Source organism: Rousettus aegyptiacus, unplaced genomic scaffold (genome assembly GCF_014176215.1).
Source record: "Rousettus aegyptiacus isolate mRouAeg1 unplaced genomic scaffold, mRouAeg1.p scaffold_m13_p_6, whole genome shotgun sequence".
NCBI lineage: Eukaryota > Metazoa > Chordata > Mammalia > Chiroptera > Pteropodidae > Rousettus > Rousettus aegyptiacus.
The window spans coordinates 97119987-97135042 of NW_023416309.1; the positions used below are offsets into that span (position 1 = coordinate 97119987).

General features: G+C 54.3%; 2 protein-coding genes across 7 annotated transcripts; one reads left to right on the forward strand and one right to left on the reverse strand.

Annotated features, from left to right (window-relative positions):
• The first annotated feature begins 231 nt into the window (after window positions 1–231).
• CISD3 (CDGSH iron sulfur domain 3) lies at window positions 232–3173 on the forward strand. The gene is made up of 4 exons (XM_016164820.2): window positions 232–344; window positions 686–721; window positions 1168–1287; window positions 2757–3173. The coding sequence occupies exons 1-4, from the start codon at window positions 306–308 to the stop codon at window positions 2934–2936; spliced, it is 375 nt and encodes a 124-aa protein (XP_016020306.1). The 5' UTR covers window positions 232–305; the 3' UTR covers window positions 2937–3173.
• Window positions 3174–3402: 229 nt separating this feature from the next.
• Window positions 3403–14725, reverse strand: PCGF2 (polycomb group ring finger 2). Of its 6 annotated transcripts, XM_036223697.1 has the most exons (12): window positions 14368–14532; window positions 14045–14136; window positions 13633–13729; window positions 8523–8673; window positions 7837–7933; window positions 7495–7550; window positions 7365–7415; window positions 7051–7159; window positions 6846–6900; window positions 6660–6758; window positions 5601–5681; window positions 3403–5048 (listed from the first exon to the last, which is right to left on the reverse strand). In XM_036223697.1, the coding sequence occupies exons 4-12, from the start codon at window positions 8632–8634 to the stop codon at window positions 4671–4673; spliced, it is 1038 nt and encodes a 345-aa protein (XP_036079590.1). In that variant the 5' UTR covers window positions 8635–8673; window positions 13633–13729; window positions 14045–14136; window positions 14368–14532; the 3' UTR covers window positions 3403–4670. The 6 variants fall into 6 exon arrangements, with proteins under 6 accessions (XP_036079590.1, XP_016020300.1, XP_016020302.1 ...); XM_016164814.2 differs by lacking the exon at window positions 14368–14532 and having other exon boundaries at window positions 14045–14268; XM_016164816.2 differs by lacking the exons at window positions 13633–13729; window positions 14045–14136; window positions 14368–14532 and adding an exon at window positions 14633–14725.
• Window positions 14726–15056: the final 331 nt, after the last annotated feature.

Below are 15056 nucleotides of genomic sequence, written 5' to 3' on the forward strand. Positions count from 1 at the left end.
GCAATCAAGAAAAGCAGAGGTGATGCTCTTGCGGGTCATTCCGCTTACACGCTGGTACCAAGGGGGGCGCTGGGAGAGCCCCGTCACACACCTCAGGGGCGCGAGGAGGCTGCTGGGTTGGCACTAGGCTTGGCTTCCGGCGGCTGGAGCTGGACCGGACCGCGCAGGCCTTCGGACCGCACCCGCGCGGAACCCAGCAGCGTCTTCCGGGCCGAGGCGGGGCTGGGCCGGCCGCGAGGCGGGAGAAGCGGGAAGGTGACCCTGGCGCGGGGCGGAGCCGGCGCGGCGTGACGGCGGGGGCCAGCATGAACAGCGTGGGCGCGCTCCTGCGACCAGTGGCCTGGGTGAGCACCCTCTGCCCCGGCGCGGCCTAGGCCCTCCTCTCGGTGCCCAACGCCCCTTCCCAAGCCCCGCCCCACCTGCCTCTCTGCCGAGCGTCCCTCCGAGTCCCCGCGTCGCCTTGTGCTTGGCAGTCCTCCCTCCGTGTCAGAACATACTCAGAGACTCCTTCCTGTCTGTGATACCATTTTCTTACCCTCTTATTTCTCCTAACCCCTAAGCCCCGTAAGCCGTTGTCTCTTCCCTCCCGAATGACTTCCCTCTGGAAGTTCTCCGGTTTTCTTTGACCTTTTTCTCTTTTTCCAACCACTATCTGGTGATGACTGCGTGCGTGCGTGCCCTGCAGAAGCTAAACCAGAGGCGAGACATCTCCTCTTGGCTGGTGAGTACCCTAAGTTTCCCCTTCTCTCCGACCAAGTTCACCAGGCCCAGAGACCCCAAAGGTAGAGACCAGGGAATGTAACCAGAAAGGGTAAGCCCTGCTTCCAGGGCTCCAGGCTGTGAACGATAAACCAAAGCCCTGGTGCAGTAGGCCTGCTTCCGCTGGCGTAACCTCCGCCCTCCCCTCCCTAGCACTTGGGTAGAGCCAGGATTTGAAGGGGAGGCAGCTGGAGCCCAAAACCTGAATACCTGCATGGCCTTCCCTATCTAGAGCTTAGGGTCCTTATGGTGTCCTGGGGAAAATATCCTTGCTGGGTGGCATCAGATCAGCCTCCTTCAGAGAAAGCCTGCCACAAGCCAGAACCAGTGGAAAACTGGACAAGGCCATAGGCAGGAAAGTGCTCCCAAGGCCTAAGCTGACCCCAAGCTTCATCTTCCCTGCCACAGGCCAAATGGTTCCCCAAAGCCCCAGCCAAGTCCGTGGTGGCCCTAAAAACACCCATCAAAGTGGAGCTGGTGAAGGGGAAAACCTACAGGTGGTGTGTGTGTGGCCGTAGCAAGAAGCAGGTAAGAGACCCTTACCCACCTCCCACTGACATATGACACCCCAGTTGGGACAGCAGGCAGTCTCCTGGGAGCGCCTGCTCAAGACAAGTCCGCTTTTTCCCATATACCTGAGAGACAAGGAAGGTTGGGGATGAAAGAATACTCTCAGGTCGGCACCACCCATTCGACCTCGATCTCTGTTCTCTGCATCCGCTCTTCGAGATGAGTCCAGAGAGACAGAAACTCAGTTAGACGAGCGGAGCCCAGGATTCTGCACTTACCTTCTGGTGCTCTCTCCTCAGGGACACGTTCCAGTCTCCCGCTCTAAGCACTGAGAGGCTTGCCGGTCTCTCCTTCTCTCCTTGCTCCTTTAAGGAAGCATCTGGGCCAAAGGTTCCCAAGGCCTAACACCTCAACACTGGGAAGACTCTGCCCAGCTCTGCTGCCAGCAAATGTTCCTTCCCAGTGTCGTCTGAAAGCCCTTCCCTTTCCGTTTGTGATTTTCCTGGTTGTCTGCCCCAGCCTGCTGTCTTCTCAGCCTGGCTGCCCGCTCCCTTCTCCCTTAGGAGCCTTTCAACCAGCAGGAACCTGCCCCATATTCTTAGCCCCCAGGGCCCCTTTCCTTCCTGAGCTAAGCTCTGAACGACTTTTCTCCAAGTGGTGTGGCATGCTACCAGCAGCCGTGCTTTACCACTGCTTTGATTTTGAGCAGGTCCGCATGAGGGTGGAGCAGTGCTAAGGGAATGCCAGCTGGAGCGTGGCCATGCCTTTCTGCCTCACGCAGTGGCTGACTTTCATTTGCATGTTTCCCTCATCTCTTCTTCTGCCCCGCCCTGACCCCAAAGTTAAGAGGCCCGCTAATAAATAGCAAGTCACAGCACCTCTTTGGGTCTTGGTTTCCGTTACCCAGTCCCTGCTCGAACACCTCCCCGGATGAAGGAGGAGTGTATGGCAACAGGCAGCCAACTTGCTATGGGACATCGCTGTCCTTCCTGTAACATCCACTCCCTATAATATGTCCTGTTGTTTCCTGGAGCCAAAAAATTGATACTCCAATCTTAAAGTCCTGTGATGCATACAGGCTTTCTCCCACCCAGAGTTTTTACTTGAGAATATGGGGAAGGAAATAAATTTCATGAACCAATGGAAACTCAGCCATTGTGGGGGTTTGGGGGTGGGGGAACAACCTATCCGTGTAAACATCACTGATATCTAAGGTCCCACTTCACCTTGGAATTTCTGTCCTTGTGTCCTGGAGACTAATGCTGTAATGACGCAAACTTACTGAACACTTAGTAATACTACATGCAAAGTGCATAATACCCATTATTCATTTCCTTGGGACAACTTGACTCTTACTACCCTCATATTACATATGAAAGAGGTAAACAAACTGGTGAACACTGGCAGTGTCACACAGGAGCCTAAGCCCTAAGCACTGCACACTGCTTCTCCCAGACTGGGTCTCTACCTTCTCTTTCCCTCACCAGCCCTTCTGTGATGGCTCCCACTTCTTCCAACGTACTGGCCTCTCCCCACTCAAGTTCAAGGCCCAGGAGACCCGCATAGTGGCCCTATGTACCTGCAAGGCCACTAAGAAGCCCCCGTACTGCGATGGCACCCACAGGAGTGAGCAGGTGCAGAAGGCAGAAGTGGGCTCCCCACTCTGAGAGTGGGTGGCTGCTGCCTAGCTCCAGACTTCTCTGACAGGCACCTCCTTTGTGGAGAAGAAAAGTGAGTACCAAGCCAAAGAAGGGACCACCCAGGGACGCCAGTACCCACAGATGGCTCTTAAAGGACTTGTTCCTCATAACCTGAGGTCTCCAATCTAGGGCAACCATGAACAGGACCCTGGTTCAATACTTGCTGGTGGAAAAGATGGCATTAAACAAGCATTCCCATCTAGAGCAGTATTCTTATGGTCACTGGTGTGAGACACAGGGTCTACCCTCTCCCCCTCATCCTGATCCTAACTTTGGTTGGGGGTACTTGACCAGCCACAGGGTGGAGGCAGTTTAGGTTCATTCCATATGGTGTCCCCAAGGCAAGCTGAACCCAGAAGAAAAGAAGCATGAGGAAGCCAGGGGACCCATCCATCCTTTCCAGGGCCCCTCAACCCCAAAGAACTAGAGGCTCTGGAGAGTATGCAGCATTTATTACAAAGCCAAGAGATACAAATGTCCCAGGGCAGAAGGAGAGTACAGTCATAGCACCTCAGACACAGGACAAGGTGCAAACACAGAAAAACCTACTGGGGGTGGGGGGGGGGGCCCAACCCCAACCACCTAGGTTTTGAGAGTCTTGCCTCCTCACCTCCCTGATCTATGTACACTGAAGAAAACAGGTGGGCAGGAATCTGCTAGGGTCTGCCCCTCAGGGGGTGGTCCACTGACCTCTGGATGGAGTCGAGGACAGAGCTTACAAGTGTCTGTCTTCTTGTGCTTTTAGATGCCCCTGTGGCTCTTTCCTGACTCGGCCTCAGCTCGGGGTGGGGAAGGGACTGGAGAGCTGTTTGCCTCTGGCAGAATCTGGGGTCTGTGCTTGTGTGAGATTAACCCCACTCTATTCTCCACTACAGGCCCCTGAGTGAGACTTTACTACCAGCCTTGACAGTCAGGGTTCCTGGTTGGGGGTTGGGCACAAGGGAGTAAAGCAGTTCACAATGCTAAAGCCACTGGAATTTCAAGGTCCAAGGCCTCCCATGGCCTTAATCTTTTCCACAAGAAAAATGACACAAAGGTCACACATACACAGGGGAGGAAAAAAATAGGCAGAACTATCTATTCTTTGCACAAAGTTTCCACTGCAAGAGGAGGAGGTAAGGGAGATGCCATCTCTGCTGCCCACTCACTCCTCAGCACCAGGGGATAAAACTGTGTTTATAAAAGGCACTGTCTTAGCAATTCTCTGGACATTCAACAATGGGGCGGGGGGGAGACTGATCGGGTCGGGGCAGGACAGCAGCCAAGATGGGGAGAGAAAGAGGGTAGACCCCATACATAGCCAGTTAGAGTTATACCTAAAGTTTTGGGGGTTGGTGGGCCCAAACTGCCTTGGGAAACAAGAAGGATGAGGCAGAGCTTTACTGAGCCTCACGTAACCTCTCTAGTCCACCTCCAGGTACCCCCAAAAAGAGAGCAGAGCAAATTACACAAGACTCCCTAAAAATGAACACCCCACCCTCCCACATACACACGCATTTAAATTAATCTGGTTGGTCCATAGAAAATAAGTATGTATATTTGGTTTTTCCTATGTACATATATATATAGATTTATTTATAAAACCCACCTCCCACCTCTAAGGTGGAAGGAGCTGGGGAAGGTAGAAGAGGTGGAAAAAGGGGCCCAGAAAAAGTGGAGGGGTAGAGACACATGGCTGGAAAAGGAGGGCGGTCCCTTTCCTCAAGTTAAGGGGGGCACAGCTGCTCCATTGACAGTCATCTTGCGCCCCCTGCTGGTGGAGGTTGGTGTCTGCAGGCAGTTCGAGGTGCCCCCATTGGTAGCTGTGGTGACCCCACTGGCTGCTGAAGGCGGGGTTGGGGAGGTAGGATGGGTGGCTGGGGGCCCATGGGAGCTGGGAGAGCCATGGGAGGGGGTGGCTGGGCTGGGCAGGGAGGAAGAGGTGGCCGGCAAGGTGGCAGGGCTGGGAGCCTTGTCGCTGACTGACTCACACTCGGATGCCCCACTGGTATTGGTGCCCTCGGATGGGGTGGGCGCTGTGGGCAAGGTGAGTCGCTTGCAGGCTGGCTGGACCCGGTACTTGAGGGGGAGAGGGCCATTCTGCAGGGAGAGTGGGGGGAGAGGAAGAGGAAGATCAAGACAAAGGCCAACCAGACTGCCACCCACCTTCACCCAACAGTGCCCAAACAGGAAGAAAAGAAAGGTCTGGGCCTTGGAGAGAAAGATCATGCAGAATAGGAGGACCCAGGAAAAGTGAGACTGAACGAGAAAGGCCAGAGCGACAGGGTCACACAAGACCCAGAGAGAAAGAGAAAAAGTGTAAGACCAAAGACTGGAGAGAAAAAGAGAGGGAAGCCAAAAAACAGAAAGCAACATTTACTCCATCGCCACCAGACCCTCTTTTCTGACCCCAAAAGGGAGCACATAATCTGCCTCAAGGATCCTTTTCTCCTTCCAATTGTGGGAGGTCATCAGAGATGTCCCTGTATGGTGAGCCACCTGAACATGGCTAGCTCATGGGACGAAAGATGAACTGTCTGATTAGAGCAGGGTGGCCCATGTGGTCACTGTGGCCACAGACCAATGCCAGACCTGCAGGAGTTCCCTCCCAGACCTGCCCCCATCCATTCTCCACTGCTCTACCCTGCTCACCCGCCGCCAGGGGTAGATGTAGGCGATATCCATGAGGGTATAGTATTCCTTCAGTGGCTCATCCTCGTATAGAACCTCAACCTGGAGGAGAGGGAGAACACCATGACCCTGGCTAGGATTAAGGTTCAGGCCATCTGGCAAAGAGGCTTCAAACTAGGAGTCTTGAGGGTAGGGGTGGGACTTGTAGGTGGTCCCTCATTACTTTGGGGTTTCATGGTAGATTTGACTCCCCCATCAGAGTTGTCCCAAAATAACTCCTGACCACCAGGTGCGAAGGGATCCAGAGAAGACACCCACATCATTAACAACTCCCCGCCCCCAGTCATCCACACAGCCATCAGGATCCCCTAATGTACCTGGTAGGTCACGCAGAGAAGCTACTGGACAAAAGGCCCAGGTGAGAAGGATCTTGTGAACACTGGCTCTCACCCAGGGAGCTTGAAAGATACCAATGCTTGGATCTTACCCCTCAAGAATGATTTAACTGGTATGACATGAGTGGGGTTTTGAACCTCCCCACTTGATTTCAACATGCATCTTAGTTTGGGGTCCGCTGTCCTAGACCCTTGACACTCAAGGTGTGCTCTGTAGACCAGTAGCATTGGCAGCATCTGAGAGCTTGTGGGAAATGCAGAATCTACTGAATCAGAATATGCATTTTAACAAGTTCTCTAGGAGATCACAGACGCATTCAAGTTTAAGAAGTAATGTCCTAGAGTTCTGTTGGAATTTCAGACTGGCCCTTCTTTCGGCCAGCTGGCCCCAGATTAGACCCTGTATTTTTGCACACATACCTCTGCATGCGTGTCCACATGCATGCGTGTGGAGGCACACACACACACATACCACCTTGTTTCCATGTACCTTTATACATTGGTTTCAAGAGATGCAGACTGTCCCATGCTAATCTTGGTTTCAATTACCCTTCTACTTGAGCTCGATTACACAGCCAGGTAAGCTCTTGGTAACGCCTAGCCAACCCTGAACAATGACTGGGATGCAAAGATTGTCAGATACACCCACCCAAAAGACACTTTTCGAAAGAGCCCAGGAACTCACCTTGTACTTGCTGGGCACGTCCATCTTGTTTCGGAGAAATTTGGCAAGATGCATGACGGTCATGGCTGCAGGACATCGCAGGAAGCGCACCCCTGTCTGCTGGGGGAGAGGCACCCAGGGCTGCGGTACACCCCATGCACTCTCTCTCAGCCCACGTCCCACTCCTGGGCAGGCCCCAGCACTCACCTTCTCCTTATCGCCATCCCCATTCTCCAGGGGGCCCTTTTTCTCTTCCCGGTCCCTGGAGAAATAGAAAGAATGAAGCTACAGAGACCCTGGTTCAAGAAGGATTCCCGAGAAGGCCCTCCCTCTTAGGGGAATGGGGGAGGGTAGGAGAAGGGGGTAACATAGCCTAAGACACCCTAAAGGACCAGGCACAGGTCAGACTTGCCTGACAGCTTCATAGAACTCGATGGAGAGGCTGACAATCTCGTCGTCACTCAGAGCCCCCTTCTCCTGCTCCAGGACCTCACCACGGTCCTCATTGGAGCCGTTAGGGACTGCAAAAGGAGAGAACTCCGAGGGGTTGGCCTAGGAGCGGGGAAAGGAACCCCACCAAGGACCCAGGATTTTGAAGCCCAGCAGAGCGAGGCTAGGGAGGCAGCACAGTGGTGCACGACAGCCCCGTGCACCCAGCCCTCGGCCTGCGGCAGCGCCACACACTCACACTGTCCCAGGCCTGGATGCGCACGCACACGAACTCACCTTCCGTCAGAGGGTACGCTGCATAAAAATCCCGCCGCCGTTTCATCTCATCTGAAAGAAGGAAACAGGGTGAAGGAGCAACAGGCTGAGAAGAGGAGGGTGGTGGGCAGGAGGAAGGGTGTGTGGATACCTTTAAAAAGCCCAGGGACCAATTTGTAAACAATGTCTTGGAGAGTTTTGTCAGATCTGGGAAAAAAAACATACAGGGGCCTGTTAGGTACCACCATATCCTGATCTCCCCAGCCAAGGACCCCACCCCTCACCTCTTCTCCCTAGATTCGGAGCCCGGCATTGGGGTCCCTGGAGGAGGGACCCTGTAGACCTGGTCTTTACCCCTCCAGTATTTCTCATCTGGATACAAACCAGAGGAAGGGAAGGGGCCTAACACTTCTCCCCCACAGGAACGAGGAGGGCTGAGGGACACAGAGCTGACTCAGCGGATCACAGGCGGGAGGTGCAGTGCCAGGCCCACCTGATGCTCAGCAGCGGCCGGGTTTTATGGACTTGCACATCACACATGGGGCAGTACTTGTTGGTCTCCAGGTAGCGCACGATGCAAGTTTTGCAGACTTAAGGGAGATGGAAAGGGAGGAGAGTCAGAGCCCCCTCCGAAACCAGGCCCAGCCCCCACGCCCTCTGCTCAGGTTCAGGTATCCCTTCTTCTCCACCTTGTCCCCACAGTTCAGAGGCCCAACATAGTCCTGTTTTGCACAGACGGCAACTGCCCCATATCCATCCTTAGAGGGGGCAGGCAGGTGTGTGTGTGTGTGTGGCCAGTATCATGTGTCATGTGTAAGGTGAGCCCCAAGTGCCAAGCTCCCCTTGTGGAGTACAAAACAACAGCCAGCCTGTTAGACATCTCCCAGGGTCCTTGACCCCTAGCCACCAAGCCCAGAGTGTGCAGCAGGGGTACCTGCATCTTCAGGGGGTAAAATTTCAGCCACAAGATTTTAGATGAAAGTTCCCAAAATGAATTTCTGGGCTGAAACCACCAGCCTCCCCTCCCCAGCAACCTCTGTGTGACCTCAGGACCCCCACCAGACACACGGACATGTTCACTTTTCAGGGTAAAGCCTATGTGCGCCTTCCCTGGGCAGTGCCCTCCCTACCAGGGCAGAGGCCACCCATCCTGAGAAACAGCCCCTCCACCCAACTCACAGGAATGCAAACACTCCACGATGGTAGTGGCGTCGATGAAGTAGCCCCCACATAGGGCACACATGAGGTGAGGGTTCAGCTCTGTGATTTTGATCCGTGTGGTCCGATGCATGATGTCAGGAAGTGGTGTGAGGGGCTGGGGAGCGTCACCCTGGGAAGTAAATGTGGCATCAGAAACCCAACGTCTCTCCCTGAGCCCAAGGCCTTTTCTCTCTGCCTTCAAGGCCGATTGGGTGGACGCATGGGCTGGTTCCTTCTGACCCCCTGTGGGTCACAGGATGCCCAGGGCTCTGGAGATTCACCCAACCTTGAGCAACAAGGTCAGGCTCCACCTCAAGAGCAGCAGGAAAGGTGTGAGGTCAGACCACACGAAGTAATACCCAACTCTCCAGAGGACGTGGGGAGGCAGGAAAATGGAAAAGAACAGACTTTTAAAAACTCTCCCTAAGCCCAACTTATTCATTCCAGTGATTGCTAGGAGATATGAGGAGACTCAGATAAATAAGCTGGTGCCCTGAACTTCAAGGAAAAAAATAGTGTCCCTGCCCCCTCACTCCCTCTATATAAGTGCAAGACCCCTAACTTAGTCTTTCTACTCCATCCTATCCTCCTACCATCTCATCCACTCCTCCAGGAAGCCTTCCCTAGAAACACTATAGGCACGAGCTACCCTAAATTTGAAGGGACACCCCATCACTTATCCTCTACTCTGTATCCAGCCCCGACTCCGGAGCAACAACCTGAAAATCCATAACAGGAACCCACCCTCCCATGCATACGTGGGAATTTGCCCATGTGGGCACTGCCACCTACCCACTGTCTCCCACCTGGTGCCATCTCTGCAACCTGTCCAGGCCATCTAGTCTCTCAGAGAGGCCTGCCAAAGCTGGGCAGTAAGGTCCCTGTCCCTAGCCCACCTGAGCACCCAGCCAGACTGTGGCAGGGTCCAGGGAGGTCAGGCAAAGCCCAGCTCTGGATGGGCTGGTGTGCTTGCTTCTCCATATGAAAATCAAAGCTGCACCTAGAAGGGACAGCCCCTCCCTTCTTCCTCTTTCCTAGATTAAAAGCTCAAGGGGTGGGGCTTGGGAGAGTGGCCAAGCCCCAACGGCTCCTTTACAACATACACCCTTCACTTCTCTCCAGAAACATTTCTAAAGCCACCACATTGGGTTTTCTAGGACCAGAAATTCACAGCCAGGATCAGCAGTTTCTATAGAGACCCCAGGATGAGTCTGGCCAGGACCCAAACAGCCAACAGAGGCTGGCCAGAGACCGAAAGAGATGGAGAGACACAAAGGCCACATATGGGAAAGACACCAAGATGCAGGGCAGACAAAGGGAACAAGCAAGCAAGCCCGGAGAGCCAGAGGAGACACAGTGGCCAAGACCTGCAGACCCAGCCAGAGGAAAGGGGCTCCCGCCTCACATAGGGTGGCCCCGTCCTGTCTTCCCTGCACGGGTTCCCCCTTCACAATTATGTAGCAGGCTTGCTGGCAACTCCACTGTTTGGTCGTTTCCATAGTAACCCTGTCCCTGGCAAGATGCCCAAATATTATTACAACCATCCAGAGGAGAGAACAAACTCTAAGTGGCCATTTCACTGAGTGTGTAATATCCATTGGATGTGTACGTGCCGTCTGGGCTTCCAAAGGTATTTTGTGTGACTGCTTGTTGCATGTGTGTTTGTGTGTCAAAATGAATGTGTGTGTGTGTGCGTGCGTGCACAGCCAAAAACAAAACATTTTGGGGTCTGATAATGCTGGGGCTCCAGGATGCTATTGGTGAATCTCATACCCCCTTCTCTTTCTGTCTCCATCTCACATATGTTCATATATGCGAACACGTAGTGCTTCATACTGTTTTAGCCACCTCGTTCACACATTTGCTATGTTTTCAAACAGACACTTGCTCTTAAAAACTCCCATATAATTGGCAGACTATAGCCTCAACACACAGGAGCAACGAGGCACATGGCCACGACCCACCTCCTCAAGCATTTGTACAGATTCAGGCCCAGACTATCCCTCAAGCTCCTTTCTAGATGTACAGGTGAAGGAAAGAGCTGTGGTGTTTACTGAAGGAATAAAATATTTCTCCTTCTCTCCTTTAAGAAAAGAGCCCCCTATGACACATCCTGCTCCCCCCACCCACCCCATCCTCAGGGCCTCAGACTATTACCTCTGAGGCTGGGGGTAGGGGGAAGCCCTGATTGGTTCCTCACCTGATTGCCATGGTTACCTGCCAGCAGGTGCCAAGAACTGTAAACAGAAGTTCTATTCCCTCATGCACCCCCTCCCCATCTTCCTGAAACAGGAAGCCTCAGGGCCCTACATCTGACACCCAATTCCTCCCCAGCTGAAATTGGCTGGTGTGTTGTAGGAAGGCGAGGGAAGAGGGGTGATGGGTGGCTGGACTGCCAGCATCATCACTTTAGGGAAGAGGCTGGGGGATGGCAACAGCCTGAGGGAGACAGAGAGGGAGAGACAAATCCAAGAAATATTCAATAAAGGGAAACCAAGGGCCATTTGGAAGTGGCCTCTGTGGAGCTCTGAGGGCTCTAACCAGTCCCAACCATATCCCCACAGTGGACCTGAGTACTATCTCCTATCCCCAATGCCTTCTCCCATCCTGGGGCCAAGCCCTTCAGTACATTCTGTCCCCAAACCACAGCTTTTCAAAGGCACAACAGTTGGGCCGCCCATGTTCCTGGCTCCTGGTCCCCGTCTCGGCTATAGTGATAGGAAAGGAGCTTGATCAGCACCCCATTCCAACTCCATCTTGCCATTCAGTCCTGGCATTTGTCTTGCCCCATCCTCAGAGTCCCCTACTAACAGAGACCACCCCCTATCTGTTTTAACCAAGCACTTTCTGGAAGCTCCCCCAAGACTGATGCCTCTCTTTCTCTCTGTCAGTTTTTTCATTCTCCCCTGCAAAAATAGTCTCTGATAACCCAGAAGTCCCTTTGCTCCTCTGGATGGCCAGCTACAGCTTTCTTTGCTCTTCCTTACCTCCAAATGAAATTAGCCCAACTCCCTCACTAGAAAATCTCCAGGTCTTAGGAAAAGTCCCTCAAGGTCACATCCAGACATCTAGAACTGCAGAGGTAGAAGGGATCTTAGAAAGCATCTTTCCCAATCCTTTCATTTTATAGATGAAGAAACTCATAAAGAAGTGACTTGTCTAAGGTCATACAGCAACACGGCGGCAGTCCTAGGGCTAGAAACTGACTGATTCCCCGTCCAATGCTCTTTACACACTGGCACTAAGGCCAGGCTCCTCACTCATCTAAAGAACCAATAAGCCTGGCCTGACTCCATCCGAGCAGGTGGAAGATGGGAGATTCCAGGTTCCCTAGAAAGACCACTCAGTGAGCCTTCTGGAAGGGGGCGGTCAAAGTCTGGCCAAAACCTGACCATCAGCACATTCTCACATGCAGTAGGAAGGGGGAGCAGAGGCTAATCACCTCACCCCACTTCCATGGTACAGAGAGGGAAACCGAGGCTGCATGGAAGCACAGTGCGCCAGAGTATACCATCAAGACTCAGACCCTGGGTCCCAAGAGTCCATCCCTCTCCCAACTGTATGGGTGCAACTATGCAAGCCCTGTATATTTATGGGGGGAGGGGTCCACCTGGGGCACTGTCAACCTCTCGATCTTCCCTGATCTTTGACCCTGGGACAAAGATCTCCTCCCCCATGAGCAGCATTGAAAAAGGCTTCTAGCCTCCTGAAGCTGGGCTCACTCTACTCTCCCTCCCTTTCCCACCTCTCAGCTTCCTAAGATCAAAGACAAAAACCCAAAATATACACACAGCTACAATTGCCAGACACACAGAGACACACCCCCTCCATCTCTCTAACTCATACAGACCAGACAGACAAAACATACACACATGCGCACACTCCAAATAGTTGGACAGACATACACACAGACACACCAGGCCAGAAAGACCTCAACACACATACGACCAGATTAGAGCCAGGACCATGTTTGCCAGATACACAGCCATCCCATCTAGAAGTACACAGTCTGACATTCCCATCTGAAATCAGAGCTGCAAACGCACACTAACCTTTTGTGCATCCCTGGTCCACCTACTGCAAATTATAATTATACGAGTTTTCTGGCAACAAAGACAATGTGCTACCAACCTACACTCTGGGGGCCAGAGGCTGTAGGCGTGGGGTGGGCATCCAACCTGTACAAAGATGTAACCTCTTCCTGTTCAGGCTCTCCATTCCCATGGCAACAGCTCCATCCACCAAGATCTCTCAGGAACGGCCAGGGGCAGCGGAGAGCCCCCCTTCCTGCCCACCCCCTAAGAGTTCAACTTGAACCCCACTCAGCCTCACAGTGTCTGGATCCTGAGTCTCAGGTCTCACCTGGGGTGTTTCTTGCTTTATTCCAAAGGCAGCTAGCTCGAAGCCCACAACCCCCAACTCCAAACCAGAAAACCCCTGGGAAAACTTCCCCACCGAAAAGCTGCAACACAGCTGGCTTTATGCTCCTTTTCCAAGTACTAACACCTTGGAACAGAGTAGAAGGAGAAGAGAAATTAAGTTTCAGGAACAGATACAAACAGCCAGAGGCCCAGAGAAGGAGGCATCAGAACCGAGTATGAGACAACCAAGAGGCCCCCTATCCCCAGCGACAGAAAGTCCTGGAGAGACTGAGGCAACATGGGGTTGGGGGGTAACTCTGAGAGACAAAGACCAGGGGCAAGCGCGAGATAGCGCTTCCACAATATTTACAGGCAGATTCACCACTCCAGGCCTCCTCCAGCCATCCGGAGCAATTATGGGCAGATGGGGGCCATGGGGGAGGGGGAGAGGCATGCCTAGGCCCACTGTGGAAACAGGAGGGGCAGGGGTGTCTGTTTGCCGAGGGGTCCCACCCCTCAGTTAGCAGCAAGAGGGCCTAGGAAGGGAGGGGGCAGCCTGGCTCTCCGATGTTAGAGGGGCCAGTCGGTCTGATCCCTCCTGCCTCCAAAGGTGGGAAATATCGAGATAAATCTCCCCCCATCTCCATTCTACCCCCGCCCCGGCTGCCCCCGCCCCAGAGCCTAGGTCAGAGAATCAGGGACCCCAGTTACCGGGTGGCCGTTCCTACCTTCCCTAGAGCCAAACTTTCGGCGGGGCCCAAGGAGGGGTGTTCCGGAGAAGGAGGCTCTGCTGAGGTGGTTAGGGAGGGGGCGGGGCGCTCAGTCCTGGGATGGGGGGAAAGGGACCGGCTGGGGGAGGTGCCAGAGAGGACCCGGCCCGGGGCAAGGAAGAGCGCCCTCCCTCGGCCCCGTAGCAATCAAAAAAGCATGTCCCCTTCCTCCGGGCCTCAAGTCCTTGCGCGTCCACGATGCCCGGGTGTCCACGGAAGAAGCAGAGAGCGACCCCTCCCCAGATCAGGGAGGGTAGTGGGGTAGAGCCAGGGCTGCTCTGGCTCCTTGGGAGGGGTAGGGGGACAGAGATCCACCCCAGCACGTAGCCCGAAAGCCCTTGTGGCTGCCTGGGACCCTCCCCCTCTCTACCTCGGGAACAGGTCTAGGAAGGGGCTGCGGCACAAAGAGGTAGTGGTCGAGGGAGACGCCAATCGTTAAAAGGGGGAATCCACTTCGGCCATCTTGGAAGGGAAAAAGAGAAAAGGGGGGAGAAAAAAGGAGAAAGAAAGGCAGACGGGGCGAGCTAGATAGAGGCTGGCGGAGGTGGGGCGCAGAGGCGAGCAGCAGGCCGGGCTCCGAGCCTCCCCCTCCCATGGGTGTGTAAAGAGGATGCACCGACCCCCCCCCCTTCCGAATTCCCAGATGGTTACGGGCAGGAAGAGGAAAGGAAAGGGCAGTCTGCGTCCGCTTACCTGGGTTCGGGGTCCGGTGGGTCTCGGGGAAGGGGGGATGGGAAGGGGGAGGGAAGGGAGGGGAGGGGGGCCGCAGCCGTGTCGCTCACGCGGGCGGCGGGAGGGGAGAAACCTACGCTAAGAAAGGAGTTTGTGAAAGCGGCTTGGGGTGGGAGGGAGAGAGGGGAGGGGAGGGGACGGATGGGGGGAGGGGAGAGACCGGGCTGGGGGGGGGACAAAATGGCTTTTTTCCTCCAGACAAGAGTAGGTCCCGCCCACTACTCACCCACGTGACCTCATTCCTTTAGGGTGTTTGCAGAGAGGGGCCAAGAAGGAGGGGGAGAGGCTAAAGCGACTGCCCCCACACCGGGTACTAAGCCCCCCAAACTAGGCCATGACCTCACCCTTCTCAAACATCCCCTGACCCTGGAGGATAAATACTTTTCTCTGTTATCCTTCGCAACTCACCGTCCCCGCCCCTCAAAAATACGTGTGTGCCCCCCACCCCCTGACCCTGCGATCCCCGCCCCTAGCTAGGGCGCCTAGAAACTGGTGAAATGAGGATTGGACTGCAGTCCTCCAGCGTCAGCCTCAGCCAAAGGGCGCTGGGCTCGGGCGGGGGACGCGACGCCTTGGCCACGCGTCCGGGTTATTTTCATTCACTCTAAGCGACGCTCCCTCAAAATTAATAACTGCATTTGTAAGAGATG

Excerpts from the sequence above, each read along its gene's own strand:
- CISD3 (XM_016164820.2), top strand. The coding sequence starts at position 306 with ATGAACAGCGTGGGCGCGCTCCTGCGACCAGTGGCCTGG. Across the intron at positions 722-1,167 it reads GAGACATCTCCTCTTGGCTG|GCCAAATGGTTCCCCAAAGC; the intron begins GTGAGTACCCTA and ends TCCCTGCCACAG. Across the intron at positions 1,288-2,756 it reads GTGGCCGTAGCAAGAAGCAG|CCCTTCTGTGATGGCTCCCA; the intron begins GTAAGAGACCCT and ends TTCCCTCACCAG.
- PCGF2 (XM_016164816.2), bottom strand. The coding sequence starts at position 8,634 with ATGCATCGGACCACACGGATCAAAATCACAGAGCTGAACCCTCACCTC. Across the intron at positions 7,416-7,494 it reads GGTCCCTGGGCTTTTTAAAG|ATGAGATGAAACGGCGGCGG; the intron begins GTATCCACACAC and ends TCCTTCTTTCAG. Across the intron at positions 5,682-6,659 it reads ACGTGCCCAGCAAGTACAAG|GTTGAGGTTCTATACGAGGA; the intron begins GTGAGTTCCTGG and ends CCTCTCCTCCAG.